General features: G+C 47.9%; 2 protein-coding genes across 2 annotated transcripts in view; both read right to left on the reverse strand.

Annotated features, from left to right (window-relative positions):
- atrn (attractin) overlaps positions 1 to 3,277 on the reverse strand; it is a gene marked incomplete at both ends in the record, with an annotated part of 85,765 nt that extends 82,488 nt beyond the window's left edge. The window contains 1 exon segment of the mRNA XM_080538806.1: positions 3,051 to 3,277. Within this exon segment, the coding sequence (XP_080394932.1) occupies positions 3,051 to 3,277 (227 nt within the window).
- Positions 3,278 to 9,621: 6,344 nt separating this feature from the next.
- Positions 9,622 to 18,253, reverse strand: part of eif2ak3 (eukaryotic translation initiation factor 2-alpha kinase 3) — a 42,641-nt gene continuing 34,009 nt past the window's right edge. The window contains exons 12-18 of the mRNA XM_080538924.1: positions 17,785 to 17,934; positions 16,058 to 16,405; positions 15,535 to 16,012; positions 14,752 to 14,925; positions 12,898 to 12,999; positions 12,259 to 12,321; positions 9,622 to 11,546 (exon numbers count right to left, since the gene is read on the reverse strand). Coding sequence (XP_080395050.1) covers positions 11,364 to 11,546; positions 12,259 to 12,321; positions 12,898 to 12,999; positions 14,752 to 14,925; positions 15,535 to 16,012; positions 16,058 to 16,405; positions 17,785 to 17,934 — 1,498 coding nt within the window. The 3' untranslated portion in view covers positions 9,622 to 11,363. The remainder of the gene's footprint in view (positions 11,547 to 12,258; positions 12,322 to 12,897; positions 13,000 to 14,751; positions 14,926 to 15,534; positions 16,013 to 16,057; positions 16,406 to 17,784; positions 17,935 to 18,253) is intronic.

Raw genomic sequence — 18,253 nt, forward strand, 5'->3', positions numbered from 1 at the left:
CCCGCAGATCCTCCTGTCTCACCTGAGCTACTGTTACTGATACATCTAACATACTACTGTTACATCTAACACACTACTGTTACTACTGTTACAGTTACATCTAACATACTGCTGTTACTGTTACATCTAACACCCTACTGTTGCTGTTACATCTAACATACTACTGTTACTGTTACTGTTACATCTAACACACTACTGTTACTGTTACATCTAACATACTACTGTTACTGTTACATCTACCACACTATTGTTACTGTTACATCTAACACACTACTGTTACTGTTACTGCTACATCTACCACACTACTGTTACTGTTACATCTAACATACTACTGTAACTGTTACTGTTACATCTAACATACTACTGTAACTGTTGCTGTTACATCTAACACACTACTGTTACTGTTACTGTTACTGTTACATCTAACACACTACTGTTACTGTTACATCTAACATATGACTGTTACTGTTACATCTAACACACTACTGTTACTGTTACATCTAACATACGACTGTTACTGTTACATCTAACATACTACTGCTACTGTTACATCTAACATACGACTGTTACTGTTACATCTAACACACTACTGTTACTGTTACTGTTACATCTAACATACTACTGTTACTGTTACATCTAACATACTACTGTTACTGTTACATCTAACATACTACTGTTACTGTTCCATCTAACACACTACTGTTACTGTTACATCTAACATACTACTGCTACTGTTACATCTAACACACTACTGTTACTGTTCCATCTAACATACTACTGTTACTGTTACTGTTACATCTAACATACTACTGTAACTGTTACTGTTACATCTAACATACTACTGCTACTGTTACATCTAACACACTACTGTAACTGTTACTGTTACATCTAACACACTACTGTTACTGTTCCATCTAACATACTATTGTTACTGTTACTGTTACATCTAACACACTACTGTAACTGTTACTGTTACATCTAACATACTACTGCTACTGTTACATCTAAAACACTACTGTTACTGTTCCATCTAACATACTATTGTTACTGTTACTGTTACATCTAACATACTACTGTTACTGTTACATCTAACATACTACTGTTACTGTTACTGTTACATCTAACATACTACTGTAACTGTTACTGTTACATCTAACATACTACTGCTACTGTTACATCTAACACACTACTGTTACTGTTCCATCTAACATACTATTGTTACTGTTACTGTTACATCTAACATACTACTGTTACTGTTACATCTAACACACTACTGTAACTGTTACATCTAACATACTACTGTTACTGTTACTGTTACATCTAACATACTACTGTTACTGTTACTGTTACATCTAACATACTACTGTAACTGTTACTGTTACATCTAACATACTACTGCTACATCTAACACACTACTGTTACTGTTCCATCTAACATACTATTGTTACTGTTACTGTTACATCTAACATACTACTGTTACTGTTACATCTAACACACTACTGTTACTGTTACATCTAACATACTACTGTTACTGTTACATCCAACACACTACTGTTACTGTTACTGTTACATCTAACATACTACTGTTACTGTTACATATAACACACTACTGTTACTGTTACATCTAACATACTACTGTTACTGTTACATCTAACACACTACTGTTACTGTTACTGTTACATCTAACATACTACTGTTACTGTTACTGTTACATCTAACATACTACTGTTACTGTTACATCTAACACACTACTGTTACTGTTACATCTAACATACTACTGTTACTGTTACATCTAACACACTACTGTTGCTGTTACATCTAACATACTACTGTTACTGTTACATCCAACACACTACTGTTGCTGTTACATCTAACACACTACTGTTACTGTTACATCTAACATACTACTGTAACTGTTACATCTAACACACTACTGTTACTGTTACTGTTACATCTAACACACTACTGTTACTGTTACATCTAACACACTACTGTTACTGTTACATCTAACATACTACTGTTACTGTTACATCTAACACACTACTGTTACTGTTACATCTAACACACTACTGTTACTGTTACTGTTACATCCAACACACTACTGTTACTGTTACATCTAACATACTACTGTTACTGTTACATCTAACATACTACTGTTACTGTTACATCTAACATACTACTGTTACTGTTACATCTAACATACTACTGTTACTGTTACATCTAACACACTACTGTTACTGTTACATCTAACATACTACTGTTACTGTTACATCTAACATACTACTGTTACTGTTACATCTAACATACTACTGTTACTGTTACATCTAACATACTACTGTTACTGTTACATCTAACATACTACTGTTACTGTTACATCCAACACACTACTGTTACTGTTACTGTTACATCTAACATACTACTGTTACTGTTACATATAACACACTACTGTTACTGTTACATCTAACATACTACTGTTACTGTTACATCTAACACACTACTGTTACTGTTACTGTTACATCTAACATACTACTGTTACTGTTACTGTTACTGTTACATCTAACATACTACTGTTACTGTTACTGTTACTGTTACATCTAACATACTACTGTTACTGTTACATCTAACACACTACTGTTACTGTTACATCTAACATACTACTGTTACTGTTACATCTAACACACTACTGTTGCTGTTACATCTAACATACTACTGTTACTGTTACATCCAACACACTACTGTTGCTGTTACATCTAACACACTACTGTTACTGTTACATCTAACATACTACTGTTACTGTTACATCTAACACACTACTGTTGCTGTTACATCTAACACACTACTGTTAATGTTACATCTAACATACTACTGTTACTGTTACATCCAACACAGTGCTGTTACTGTTACATCTAACATACTACTGTTACTGTTACATCTAACATACTACTGTTACTGTTACAGTAACCCTAACCCATCTCCCACAGTGCTGCCAGGTCCTCTGTTACTGTTACAGTAACCCTAACCCATCAGTGCTGTCAGGTCCTCTGTCTCACCTGAGCCGCCCTCCGCAGTGTTGGCACTGGTCCCCCACCCACCCGGGGCGGCAGAGGCAGCTGCCGGAGGCCGGGCTGCACTGCCCGTTCATGCACGGCTTGTCGCACTCCTTCGCTTCAGTGGAGGTCGGCAGACTGAACACCACCAGCCCGAGCACGGAGAGGAGCAGCACGGCCAGACCCTCTCTCCTCCTCCCCCCCCGGGCCAGACCCCAGCAGGGCCGCATCATCTCAGTAAAGATGGCTGCTGCTGCTGGTCAGACCAGCCTCGGAGCTCCTGTCCGTGTGACCACCGCGGCCGCCTGGGCTTAAAGCTCCGTGGTGTATCCGGAGGGCTTCTGTCTGTGTTAGCGCGGTGGTTATTAGTCTATTTTGTTGTGACGGATGTGTCTGTGTTCTGTATTCGGTCCCATCCTCCCGGTGCTTACGGTGTCGCGCCGCGCTGAGCCGCAGATGGACGTCTGGAGATGACGTGATGACGTCAAGGGCGCGGAAATGCGCAACGACGGGGCGAGCAGGGCGCGAGGACTTGAATATCATAAGGCCTATAATAACATAGGACTTTAATATCATAGGGCCGATAATAACATAGGACTTGAATATCATAGGGCCTATAATAACATAGGACTTTAATATCATAAGGCCTATAATAACATAGGACTTTAATATCATAGGGCCGATAATAACATAGGACTTTAATATCATAGGGCCGATAATAAAATAATAATAATAATAATAATAATAACGTAATAATAATAATAATACATTGGACTTATATAGCGCTTTTCTAGACACTCAAGGACGCTTTACAAACTGAGAAGATCAAGTATAGTAGTAATAATAAAAAGAAACAAAAATAATAATAAATAAATAAATAAAGTATGTGGGATACTATAACAATAGTATAATACTATAACAAATAGTATAATACTATATAAAATAGTATAATACTGTAGCAACCCTGTTCATTAATGTTCATTAATGCTTGAGTTCATGTTCATGTTCGCACTGTTACTGTGTTGTGTGCCAATGCACCCCTGTGATTGGGGGAGGTCACGGGGGGGGGGGGGAGGGGTGGCGGGTGCTGTATTGTTGTTGAGACCTTTTGAAAAGAGAGCTCCGGTGAATGGAGAAAGTTGATATGCGACAGTTAAACAATTAAACGATCAGTTACATGAGAGAAGCTATCTGTCATTATTACAACCACTGTCCAAGTTGGGACGTTACATTGGTGTCAGAAGTGGGATCACCCTTCGTTGGTCAATGTACAGTTTAGCTAGCTAGCCGCGGACATAATGGCCATGCAGCGGGACGGGACCGGGACGCGTCCGAAAGTTAAGGAGGAGAAGCCCCTATGCGGGGGAGAGGGAGGGTGGCTATAAATGTGGGAGGTCTGTCAGTGACATTTAGTGTATGGGTGGCAGATGTGCAGGACCCCTGTATACTGGGTCTGGACTTCCTACGGGTTGCTTGCTGGACCTGGGGAAGGACACACTGAGCTTCCCTGGGGGCCCCACTGTTAAAATGATATCCCCCTCGCTGGTCCCGAGACCACAACCACTGTCCGTGAAAGCCACAGACACGCAATGTTATGGGTCCGACCCCTCGGCTGAGGACAGTGGCGCCCCACTCTCCCGCCCAAACCCCCCAGCCCCCCCTTCACCCATCCCCTCGATGCTTGGTAGTCCATCGGTTGAGCCCCACACCCCCACTGGTGGACAGCCTCCATCTCCGGCAACACTTCCCTCTACAGGTTTGGGCCCCCTTCCCCCGACCCAGCCGTCCACAACGGAAGAGGTGGATAGACTGTCGGCAGTGAGAGAAATATGGAAACGTAACTGTGACACGTTGGAGCCCTGGCAACAAGAAGAGCTATGGCAGGTGTTGTCTGAATTTAAAGACATTTTCGCCCTGACAGAGGAGGAAGTGGGACTGACACATCTGGTGCAGCATGAGATAGACACCGGGGATGCTCGGCCCATCATGATGCGTCCCCGCCGTCTTCCCATGGCATATCAGGCGGCTGCCGACTGCGATTGAGGAGATGCTGAGGGCAGGCATCATTGAACCCTCTGACAGTCCCTGGGCTTCGGGGGTTGTAATGGTCAACAAAAAAAAGAGCCAGAAAATGAGATTCTGTGTGGATTACAGACCGCTGAACAGCGTGACCAGGAAAGACTCGTATCCACTGCCCCGCATCGACGAGTCACTGGACTTGGTGTCCGGCTCATCCTGGTTCTCCTCACTAGACCTGCGCAGTGGCTATTGGCAGGTGCCCCGAGGCCCCGAGGCCAGGCCGAAGACCGCCTTCTGTACGGGCAGGGGGTTGTCGCAGTTCCGTGTCCTCAGCTTTTGCCTATGCAATGCCCCTGCCACGTTTGAAAGGCTGATGGAAGAGGTGCTTCTTGGCATCCCCCGCCAAGAATGCCTGGTCTACCTGGATGACATTCTGGCTCATGGGAGCTCCTTCCAGGCGACCTTGGGGACCCTGAGGCAGATACTGCAGAGGATAGCAGCGGCGGGTCTGAAGCTCCACCCTGACAAATGTTGCTTCATGAGGAGAGAGTTTTTGGGGCACAAGCTGGGGGCAGAAGGCATCAGCACAACGGATGAGAAGGTACAAGACTGGCCCACCCCCACTACCCAGCGAGAGCTAAAAAGCTTTCTGGGTTTGGCCTCATACTACAGAAGGTTTGTGCGAGGCTTCTCCTGCCTAGCCGCCCCCCTGTATCGCCTGCAGCAGAAGGACAGGGATTTCATCTGGACGCCGGAGTGTGAACAGGCCTTCAACTCTCTCAAGAAGGCGTTGACAGAGTCCCCCACTCTCAATCCCCCGTACCCCAACCTGCCATTTGTCCTGGACACGGACGCCAGCGACGTTGGCACAGGTGCGGTGCTGAGTCAGGTGGGGCCAGAGGGGGAGAGAGTTGTGGCGTATTTCAGCAAAACGTTCAACAAGGCAGAGCGCCGCTACTGCGTCACGCGTAGAGAGCTTCTGGCCATTGTGATGGCGATAAACCACTTCAGATATTACCTCTGTGGCCTGCCCTTCACTGTCAGGACCGACCACTCAGCTCTCCAGTGGTTGATGTCCTTCAAGGAACCGGAGGGGCAGATCGCCCGCTGGCTGGAACAGCTGGCGTCCTACGACGTCACAGTGGTGTACAGGGCCGGCGCTGCCCACGCCAATGCCGATGCTCTGTCCCGACGCCCCTGTGCGCCAGCCGGGTGTCGCTACTGCGAGCGCAGAGAGGCACGTGAGAGCTATCTGTCATTATTACAACCACTGTCCAAGTTGGGACGTTACAATTAAGCAATATCACACGAGAGGGAGTGTGTTATACTGAATATCAGCACGGCTGTGATTCGGTCGTAGGTACGAGGCCGCAGGCCGAGTACCGAGGGGATACGGACTGGGAGGGGATACGGACTGCTGTCCCTCCAGCCATCAGGAGTCTCCGTTCCCGCAGCAGCAGAGTCGGGAACAACTTCCTCCTGCAGATGTTAGTTACTCAGCCCAGCCCAGATCATACTATACTATACATATCAGTGGAGGCTGGTGACTTCCAGAATTGAGGAGGCCAATTTTTGGAAAAACGAAATCGACTACATTAAAAATAAAACTGTTCAATAAATCCTAAATGTTGTCTACCTATTCGATGTATAAATCGCGCCAGAATCTCGCCGACTTCCGAGGTAATTTTAAGCAAAGGACAAGTTGATAGGACACTCGTAGCCACTATGGCGAGTGTTTCTTTGACTGAAGTGACTGGCGAATTCTCAAAATGGCTTCATGTGATTGGACAAACAAAATGTCAATCTTTCAACCCTGGACTCAATGCATGGTGACTGAGGCCAGGCCTCCCTTGCCCACCCATTTTCAGTGATTTGGCCAATCACATATTGCCATGAAAAAAATTGCATTACATTGACTTCTATGAGAAACCACTTTCCTGGGGGAGGCCTGGCCTCCCTCAATATAAACGGATAGGGATTCTGGCCTGTAGGTGCTTTACAATTGCAATATTGGGTTTTAGCCATGGAAAAATTCAGATTTATGAACAAAACGGAAATAATATTAATATAAAAAAATAAAATATGTTTTTTGTTAAATAAATAAATAAAATAAATATAATTATTGCTTTTTTAAATCTCTCTCTCTCTTCTCTAAAATGATTGGGGAGGCCACCTCTATGGAGGAGCCTCCACTGATACATATATACCATAACTATATCATACTATACTATACATATATACCATAACTATATCATACTATACTATACATATATACCATAACTATATTACTGATATTCATCTCAGGTATATTCACTTATTATGTTAATGTATTTATACGTACTATTACCTCATACTGTACCATGCACTGTCTACTATCAGGTTAGATGCCAAACAATATGTTGTTGTCTCAGTTCTCTGCAATGTCAAATGTAATCTAATCTATACAGCTGTAATCTATAATCTATACAGCAGGCCTTTGGAGACAGACAGTACCTGACACTCACCTGTGGTCTGGTGTGAAACTCAAACAGCGCCATGCTGTGGACTGGGGAGGTACTACTAGTTGGTGCTTCAAAACGTGGGCTAATTTACCTAATATTCACTGATAACCAACACTCGTGTCGTGTGTATTTAGTAACTATTAAATGATTCCTCCTAACAACAATAACGTAACGCACCAGTGTTTGTGTGCTGTGAATGAAAGGAACTTGTCATGACGTCCTGTGATTGTTGGTCTGTCGTGTTTGCGTCTCTCCACAGCTGCGTCGTCTAGATAAGAACTGAACCAGTTCTGACATAACAACACACACCGCCACTCCGAGGCAGCGGTCATATGAATAAAATCCACACCAAACACACAAAACTGTACAAATGTAATAGAACATTTATTAAATTTAGACTTGTAAGAAGTCATCATATTTCAACGCGCTCCATTGGATGAAGTGCATTCATATATTTATATATATGTACCACCAACCCAAAACGGATTGATTTCAGCATTAAACATAAATAAAACAAATAAACATATTTACATTTGTCAGATGGACAGGAGGACAGACTGGGCACCCAGGGGAGACGTGAGAGTCACCAGGGGAGGGAGGGAGGGAGGGACGCCAGGGGGGAGAGGGAGGGAGAGACACCAGGGGGGCGAGGGAGGGAGGGGGAGAGGGAGGGAGAGACACCAGGGGGGAGAGGGAGGGAGGGAGGGGAACTGAACATCCATGGAGATAAAGGAGATCTCGGGAAGGACGGAGGAGAGGGAGAGGGAGGGAGAGAGGAGAGGGAGGAGGGGAGAGGAGAGGGAGGAGGGGAGGGAGAGAGGGAGAGGGAGGAGGGGAGGGAGGGAGGAGAGGGAGAGGGAGAAGGGGAGGGAGGGAAGAGAGGGAGAGGGAGGGAGGATAGGGAGGGAGGGAGGAGGAGAGGGGCAGCTACACTAAACAGAGCCTGTGTCAAATCAAGCGACGCATCGTTGAACAAGTGATGCTCATATTCAGATCTGAACCAAAAACACAAAAACTCTGAGAAGAACTTCTGTAAAAGAAGGCACCAGTACTACCCATAGTCCTGATGATGAGAAAATTAACACTTAAACGTTCTACTTGATTAGCCAACTAAACATATCCTGAAGCTTTATTAGGTACTGTAGACGGTCGATATCATTCTGAGAGGGAAACATGAAACCAAAGGCAGAGAGACAGAGTACCGTCATAATTCCTTCACAAAAACATTCATGAAAAAGAAATAAACAATCCCTTTTGCTATACTGTAGGTCAAAGGTTAAAGATGACAACCCAGTCAGAGCTCCACCTGACGCCTGCTGACCAGGTGAACTCAGGTGGGTTCATGTGAGGCTCTGCTGGTCTGAAGAACCTGGTGATCTTGATGGAGTCACATTTCATGGCTGAGTAATTCTGCTCAGCTCCACACAACACGACCTCTGGGCTTTAACATCAGCCTGCAGAGCTGTGACCTGGGGGGTGCTCCATCAACCACGCTGGAGGAAAGTCCAGGCTTATTTTTGATTCTGAAGTCTTGCAAGATTTATCAAAATAAACCCAGAGTTTTAGACCCAGAGTCTCACAAAACTTGGATTTTCCTTTAGTGACATTGATGGAACACCCCCCTGGCACAGCACATCCAATCTCAGCCTCAAACAAACGTACAGCTTACACACGACACAACACCCCCCTAATACCCCCCCCCCCCCCAGGGCAGCAGGAGGGTAGTTACCCATCACTGGGACGTACAGTAACGTGATGTCATAGTACTGCGGTGCAGTAACTACGGCAAAGTGATGTCATAGTACTGCGGTGCAGTAACCACGGCAACGCGGTCAAACGTCAGCTTGACTTCCTGCATCAGTGACAAGAAAAACAAACTTTACAGTAATCAAAAAAGCTCGTAGTATCGCAAATATATCAAACTTTTTCAAAAATTCTTTAGAAAAAGTACAATCAATAACTATAGTACAATTACAATTAGCAGTGTTTTTTAGCAAAAGGAACTTTGTGTGACTCCCAAATCATGGGGATTAAAAAAAGGTTTTTGCTTAAAGTCTGTAGAAGTCTGTACATACCTGGCTATAAGCCTGGCTGGGGGGTCACATCTACTAGAGCAGGAGAGAGGTGACCGGACACCCCTGGGCTAAAGTATAGAGATAACAGGACACATTCAGCTATCATCTCCTCCAGTTATCTCTCCCAGAAGTCTTTCTGCTAGCACACAGCAGCTAGCTAGCACACAGCCGCTAGCTACCACACAGCGGCCGCGAGACGAAGCCATTTACAAAGCGATGGCGCCGTCTGGTTCGTGTGTACAGGAGTTATCAAGCTCACCCGCTGTATCAACATACGAACACAGGAGACTTTCAGTTTATTTACAAAAGCTGAGGGGAGATCTGGTTTTCTTGAGCCATAATCTCAACCTTAAGAAAGCTGTAGATTTACAGTAAAGAGAAAAAAGACTTGGGTCAAGGTTCTGGCTAACGCACCCCTTAGCTTTCTATAAAGAGACATGCAGTAAGAAACACGAACCGGAACCTCAGAATTCATTCAAGTGGAGAGGAGGTCTCCAGTCCAAAGGCAGGTCCCATATCTGATGCATTCATAAACCCTTAAGAAATACATTACTTCATTACCCATCATTCAAAAAACAAGCACAGAAAGTGTTTTCTTTTTTTTCTTTTGTTTGGTCTCACAAATCAGGCATGTTGGGTAGTCCAACACCATTCAGTTGTTAAGTCTGACGTCAAACGAGTACCAGTACTACCACTACAGCGGTAGAATGACAGTTCAATCGTTTTTAGACTGGGATCTATTCATACAACAAGGGACGCAGTACTTTCCCATTTTCCCCATATTTGTCAGCGTCTTTGAGCCTCGGAAAAGCGCTATACAAATATAATGAATTATTATTATTACTGCATTTCGAAGAGAGCGCCTCAGCCAACTTTGGACCCGGAAACACGTCACGACTTAACAACCGACATGTTGTATAGGGTAACAACACCATAGACATGTTGTACAGGGTAGTCCAACACCATAGACATGTTGTATAGGGTAGTCCAACACCATAGACATGTTGTATAGGGTAGTCCAACACCATAGACATGTTGTATAGGGTAGTCCAACACCATAGACATGTTGTATAGGGTAGTCCAACACCATAGACATGTTGTATAGGGTAGTCCAACACCATAGACATGTTGTATAGGGTAGTCCAACACCATAGACATGTTGTTGGTACGAGGGTGTGTTGGTGTGTTGGTGTGAGGGTGTGTTAGGGTGTGTTAGGGTGTGTTGGTATGAGGGTGTGTTGGTGTGAGGGTGTGTTAGGGTGTGTTGGTGTGTTGGTGTGAGGGTGTGTTAGGGTGTGTTAGGGTGTGTTGGTGTGTTGGTGTGAGGGTGTGTTAGGGTGTGTTAGGGTGTGTTAGGGTGTGTTAGGGTGTGTTGGTATGAGGGTGTGTTGGTGTGAGGGTGTGTTAGGGTGTGTTGGTGTGTTGGTGTGAGGGTGTTTTAGGGTATTCTTAGGTAAATGCTCTTCATAGGCAACAGACTGGCCTTGCTGTGCAGCCATGATGGAGTGGAGAGGGTGGGAGATCAACTGGCACAGGTGGGGGGGGGGGGGCTGTGTTGGTAGGAAGTTGACTGGCTGTGTGTGTACACAGTGCGTGTATGTGCGTGTGTGTGTGCGTGTGTGTTTAGAGGGGTTGTCTGTTGTTGTTGTGGTTACTAGGCGGGGGTCGCCCGGCGGGTGTGGCGGTTGCTAGGCGGAGGCCTGGCGGTTGCTAGGCGGTTGCTAGGCGACGGCCTGGCGGGAGGGCCGTCCGGAGGAGGAGGAGGCGCTGTAGGTGCGTGAGCGCTGGCGCAGGGCGGGCCGGAGCGGGACCTCCAGGTCCAGGAACAACGGCGTCTCCGTGATGTCTGACGCCTCCGGCCGCTCGCTAGGACTCCACGACAGCATGGACCGCACCATGCCCAGCTGCACACACACACACACACACACACACACACACACACACACACACACACACACACACACACACACACAGGGAGAGAGGGTTAGGGTTAGACACAGGAACACACAGCTAACTTAGCACCATGCCCAGCTGGGGACAGAGACACACACACACACACACACACACACACACACACACACACCTTAGCACCATGCCTAGCTACAGGGACAGAGACACACACACACACACACACACACACACACACACACACACACACACACACCGTAGCACTATCCCCAGCTAGAGGGACAGAAAGACGCATCCAGAATTTAGATTTTGCCATTTAGCCAGACGCTTTTAATCCAAAACGATTTACAATCCTGAATTCCAGGGACATTCCCCCTGGAGTAACTGAGGGCTGAGGGTCTTACTCAAGGTGGGATTTGAACTCACCAGTCCAACTCACATCTAAGCCTTTCTTGTGTATAACTGGTACAACTGTTCAATATTCTAATTTTACTATAAACTGGGATATTGCTTTTAATAAAACATTTAAAAACAATAATAATAATATCGAATTATACAATGTATATATCATTTGATCATATAATGTAAACAATTTCAATAGCATCTGTCATATTATGATGTTCAGTTGTGGTGTGTTATGCTACCTTGTGTATTACAGTGTTTTGCTAAATAAATCCCCCTGTTGGCCACTAGGTGGCAGCACCTCACCTCCTGGACGTTGTTCTTGGAGAAGACGGCAGGAAACTGCAGCGCCCGGACGTCAGTCAGAGTCTGAGGAGGACGGATACAAACTATTATAAACACCAAACAACCAGGAGTGTATCGTACTGAGAGAGAGAGAGAGAGAGAGAGAGAGAGAGAGAGAGAGAGAGAGAGAGAGAGAGAGAGAGAGAGAGAGAGAGAGTCTTTTAACACCATTCTAACACGTCACTGCACCTCCAAGAACCTGCCTGACAACAACAACCTGGTCTTTGTGTTTCCAGGTACCTAAGAGACAGAATGTCCTTAACTAGTCTAGCTAACTAGTCCCTGTGTCTGTCTACTCACTCTCTAACTAGTCCCTGTGTCTGTCTACTCACTCTCTAACTAGTCCCTGTGTCTGTCTACTCACTCTCTAACTAGTCCCTGTGTCTGTCTACTCTCTCTCTAACTAGTCCCTGTGTCGGTCTACTCACTCTCTAACTAGTCCCTGTGTCTGTCTACTCACTCTCTAACTAGTCCCTGTGTCGGTCTACTCACTCTCTAACTAGTCCCTGTGTCTGTCTACTCACTCTCTAACTAGTCCCTGTGTCTGTCTACTCACTCTCTAACTAGTCCTAGGGTTAGGGTTAGGGTCGGTCTACTCACCCTCACTCTCTCCATCTGGGTCCTGAAAGGACACAGAAGCTCAAACAGGATGAGGCCCAGGGAGTAGATGTCCACTTTGTGCGAGTAGGAGTTTCCAGAAAGCTGCAGAGTAGAAAGGAGACACACACCTCAGATCAGACTCTGTCCTTATAGACACACACCTCAGATCAGACTCTGTCCTTATAGACACACACCTCTGATCAGACTCTGTCCTCATAGACACACACCTCAGATCAGACTCTGTCCTCATAGACACACACCTCAGATCAGACTCTGTCCTCATAGACACACACCTCTGATCAGACTCTGTCCTTATAGACACACACCTCTGATCAGACTCTGTCCTTATAGACACACACCTGTGATCAGACTCTGTCCTCATAGACACACACCTCAGATCAGACTCTGTCCTCATAGACACACACCTCTGATCAGACTCTGTCCTCATAGACACACACCTCTGATCAGACTCTGTCCTTATAGACACACACCTCAGATCAGACTCTGTCCTCATAGACACACACCTCAGATCAGACTCTGTCCTCATAGACACACACCTCAGATCAGACTCTGTCCTTATAGACATACACCTCTAATCAGACTCTGTCCTTATAGACATACACCTCTAATCAGACTCTGTCCTCATAGACACACACCTCAGATCAGACTCTGTCCTTATAGACACACACCTCTGATCAGACTCTGTCCTTATAGACACACACCTCAGATCAGACTCTGTCCTCATAGACACACACACCTCTGATCAGACTCTGTCCTCATAGACACACACCTCAGATCAGACTCTGTCCTCATAGACACACACCTGTGATCAGACTCTGTCCTCATAGACACACACCTCAGATCAGACTCTGTCCTCATAGACACACACCTCAGATCAGACTCTGTCCTTATAGACACACACCTCAGATCAGACTCTGTCCTCATAGACACACACCTCAGATCAGACTCTGTCCTTATAGACACACACCTCAGATCAGACTCTGTCCTCATAGACACACACCTCAGATCAGACTCTGTCCTCATAGACACACACCTCTGATCAGACTGTCCTTATGAGAAGAGTTAACTCCTCTAAAACACACAATCCAAGTTTCAACACAGACACAATGATCATTAAAGCCCAGTCCAGACCGGTGACGAGACGAGACCATTTTAGAACGTGGCAGAGAAGGACGGGACAACCACTTAGAACAGACGCTGTAAAACTGGGCAGTTCAGAACAAAGAATAAAGATTAAAGAATAAAGATTAAAGATAATTCAGACCGCTGCAGCTAGAAGCTGGACGTTTTAAAACGGTCTTGTCTTGTAGGAGCCAAATTTATATTATTGAATGCTACTGTAATGATCATGATGATTGAATGAACTATTAGAATAAGATGTGGTATGATGGCTCTCCCCCCCTCTGAACTGTGTCAGGGAAATTGCTTAAATGGCAGGAAGTGAGGCTGGCAGGGAGGAGGCCGGGCAGGCCTGGGGAGGGGTGCAGCTGTTTGTTTGACCTCAAGGAAAGAACTCAAGGAAACTTAAAGAAAGACACTATTGAGTGAGTCAGTATTGGAATTATATATTGTGTTATTTCTGTTCTCTAAAGATGCAATTAGAACTGTGAAGGAGAATAAATCCATATTTCTGTTGCAATTCTACCAGGCCTGGATATACGACTTTGTTGGTTTGAAGGTTTGGATCTTTGGTCTGAACTGGCCTGAGGAGGTCAACAGGAAGTGACAGAGAAGGTCTGTGTCTCTACAGAGGAGGGGGTGAGGGGGCGTGGTCTCTACAGAGGAGGGGGTGAGGGGGCGTGGTCCGTACAGAGGAGGGGGCGTGGTCTCTACCTGCTCGGGGCTCATGTAGAGCTTGGTGCCGACCTGGCCCGTGTGGCGGGCGTAGACGGGGAAGGGCGTCAGGGCGGCCGGCTCATCCTCGTCGTCCTCCTGGTCCATGGCCGTCACCAGGCCGAAGTCGCCGACCTTCACCACGTCGTCCACCGTGAAGAAGATGTTGGAGGGCTGCAGGGAGGGGTGGGGTTAAACAGGGACGGGCGGGGTTAAACACAACAACAAAATGTACAGTCCCATAGGAGGAGGGGTGGGGAGATTCACTGTCACATACACATCCTCTCATTTTGTGTGTGTGTGTGTGTGTGTGTGTACAGTATATGTGTCTGAACGTTTGGTCCGCATGTCGGCAACCAATCAAAATATTCAGACTTGGGTAGGACTTTCAGGCACTGCCCTAAACTGGTTTAGATCCTAGCTACAGGACAGACGCTACTATGTCTGGTTTAGATCCTACCTACAGGACAGAAGCTACTATGTCTCCATTGGCAACTTTGAATCTGACCAAATTAAAATGACATGAGGGGTTCCCCAAGGATCAATCCTTGGCCCCCTTCTATTCAATCTCTTCATGCTTCCATTGGGACACATCATAAAAAAGAACAAATATGTCCTCACCTTCAGGTCCCTGTGCACGTGTGTGTGTGTGTGTGTGTATCTCCTCACCTTCAGGTCCCTGTGCATGTGTGTGTGTGTGTGTGTATCTCCTCACCTTCAGGTACCTGTGCATGCGTGTGTGTGTGTGTGTGTGTGTGTGTGTGTGTGTCTGTCTCCCCTCACCTTCAGGTCTCTGTGCATGAGCCCCTTGCTGTGCAGGAAGTCGACGGCCTCTGTGATCTGCAGGAAGATGTCCAGACACTGGCTGTGCTCCCGCTGCCCCGCCTGGCTCCTCTGGGACATCCAGTCCTTCAGGTTCTCCTTGCGGCACAGCTGCATCTGGATGTACAGGTACACCTTGGGGCTGGGCTGGGCCCTCTGGGTCTGGTTCTGGGGGGTCTGGGGGGGGCTGGCGGCCAGGCAGAGGGAGGTGGGGCGCGGGGGAGAGGAGGAGGAGGGAGGCGGGGGTGGGACAAGCTCCGAAGCTCCTCTAGAGAGGGAGGAGGAGTCGGAGGTGGGCCTCTCAGTCAGTGTGCGGGGGCTGGACGCCCCCCCTCCCCTGGACGCCCGGGAGGCGGAGTCTGGGTCTGGTTCTGCGTCTGCGTCGCGGTCGCAGCCCGAGTCCTCGAACACGATGTCGAAGGAGGAGGAGGTGCAGTCACCGGGGTGGGGGTGGGGGGCGCCGCGGGGGTGGGGGGGGCAGCACAGCTCGAAGGAGTGGGGGGAGGAGTCAGAGCCCTGGGAGGGGGGGTCCGGGGGCTGGCTGTCCTCCTGGTCCAGGCTGTCCTGGAAGCCCGGGAAGGGAGGGAAGGGGACGCGGTGGTCGCCATGGAGACCAGGGCTGTCCCCGTAGCGACCAGGGCCGTCACCGTGGAAACCCCCGCCAGCGGAGGTGGTGGAGCCCAGCAGCAGCGGCGGGTCGGAGACGCTGGACGCCCCGTCACCCCCGGGACCCTCCGGTCGCCACGGAGACGAGACGGAGGAGGAGACCACAGGGACTTTGACGGACAGCGCCTCCAGGGGGTCGGGGAAGCTCACTGGCCAATCAGTGGCGCTGGAAGAGGAAGAGAAACAGAAGAGAGGGAAGAGGATTATCCCCCATAATCCTCCTGGGCAGGCCTGCAGCCTGCAGCTGTTCATGATGTCATCAACAACAGGCTGTGAGGGGGAACACTCGGAATAACCATGACAACCACGGGGACGAGGTGACCCCTAGATGACCTCCCTCAGCCAGACTAGGGCCCTAGTCATCCGTAAACTCACCGGAATGCACACTGGGTTCGATGTCACAATGGAACCAAGTGATTTGATTGGACTAGAGGCAGTCACACGGACGTTCCGGCGCTCTCAGAGCGAATTTACGATTGTGGCCTAGGTGACCTCTAGGTGACCTCCCTCCCTCAGACCAGTTGACCTCTGAGCTCCCTTCCCTAGGTGTTAGTGTTAGCGTACCTCCACTAGGTGTTAGCGTTAGCGTACAGACCTCCCTCCCCTAGGTGTTAGCGTACAGACCTCCCTCCCCTAAGTGTTAGCGTACAGACCTCCCTCCACTAGGTGTTAGCGTACAGACCTCCCTCCCCTAGGTGTTAGCGTACAGACCTCCCTCCACTAGGTGTTAGCGTACAGACCTCCCTCCACTAGGGGTTAGCGTTAGTGTACAGACCTCCCTCCACTAGGTGTTAGCGTTAGCGTACAGACCTCCCTCCCCTAGGTGTTAGCATTAGCGTACCTCCCCTAGGTGTTAGCATACAGACCTCTCTCCACTAGGTGTTAGCGTACAGACCTCCCTCCATTAGGTGTTAGCGTTAGCGTACAGACCTCCCTCCCCTAGGTGTTAGTGTACAGACCTCCCTCCACTAGGTGTTAGCGTACAGACCTCCCTCCCCTAGGTGTTAGCGTACAGACCTCCCTCCCCTAGGTGTTAGCGTACGGACCTCACTCCACTAGGTGTTAGCGTTAGCGTACAGACCTCCCTCCCCTAGGTGTTAGCATTAGCGTACCTCCCCTAGGTGTTAGCGTACAGACCTCCCTCCCCTAGGTGTTAGCGTTAGCGTACCTCCACTAGGTGTTAGCGTACAGACCTCCCTCCACTAGGTGTTAGCGTTAGCGTACCTCCACTAGGTGTTAGCGTACAGACCTCCCTCCACTAGGTGTTAGCATTAGCGTACAGACCTCCCTCCCCTAGGTGTTAGTGTTAGCGTACCTCCACTAGGTGTTAGCGTACAGACCTCCCTCCCCTAGGTGTTAGCGTACAGACCTCTCTCCACTAGGTGTTAGCATTAGCGTACAGACCTCCCTCCCCTAGGTGTTAGCGTTAGCGTACCTCCCCTAGGTGTTAGCGTACAGACCTCCCTCCCCTAGGTGTTAGCATTAGCATACCTCCCCTAGGTGTTAGCGTTAGCGTACCTCCCCTAGGTGTTAGCGTTAGCGTACCTCTCATCTTTGAGCCACCTCTGGTCCATGTCCTGCTGCCAGCCGTCGGGCGGCGTCTCCTGCCAGGCGTTGAAGTAGCGGATGATGCCGGGGTGCTCCAGCTTGGCCAGCGCCTTCACCTCCCGCATCACCTTCTCCCTGGCCAGCTCCCTGAGGACCAATCACAGGCCAGCGTCAGTCACACAGCCAATCACAGGCCAGCGTCAGTCACACAGCCAACCGCACGCCAGGGTCAACCACACAGCCAACCACAGGCCAGGGTCAACCACACAGCCAACCACAGGCCAGGGTCAACCACACAGCCAACCACACGCCAGGGTCAACCACACAGCCAACCACAGGCCAGGGTCAACCACACAGCCAACCACACGCCAGGGTCAACCACACAGCCAACCACAGGCCAGGGTCAACCACACAGCCAACCACAGGCCAGGGTCAACCACACAGCCAACCACACGCCAGGGTCAAC

The sequence above is a fragment of the Nansenia antarctica genome, assembly GCF_963989245.1.
Source record: "Nansenia antarctica genome assembly, chromosome: 1".
NCBI lineage: Eukaryota > Metazoa > Chordata > Actinopteri > Argentiniformes > Microstomatidae > Nansenia > Nansenia antarctica.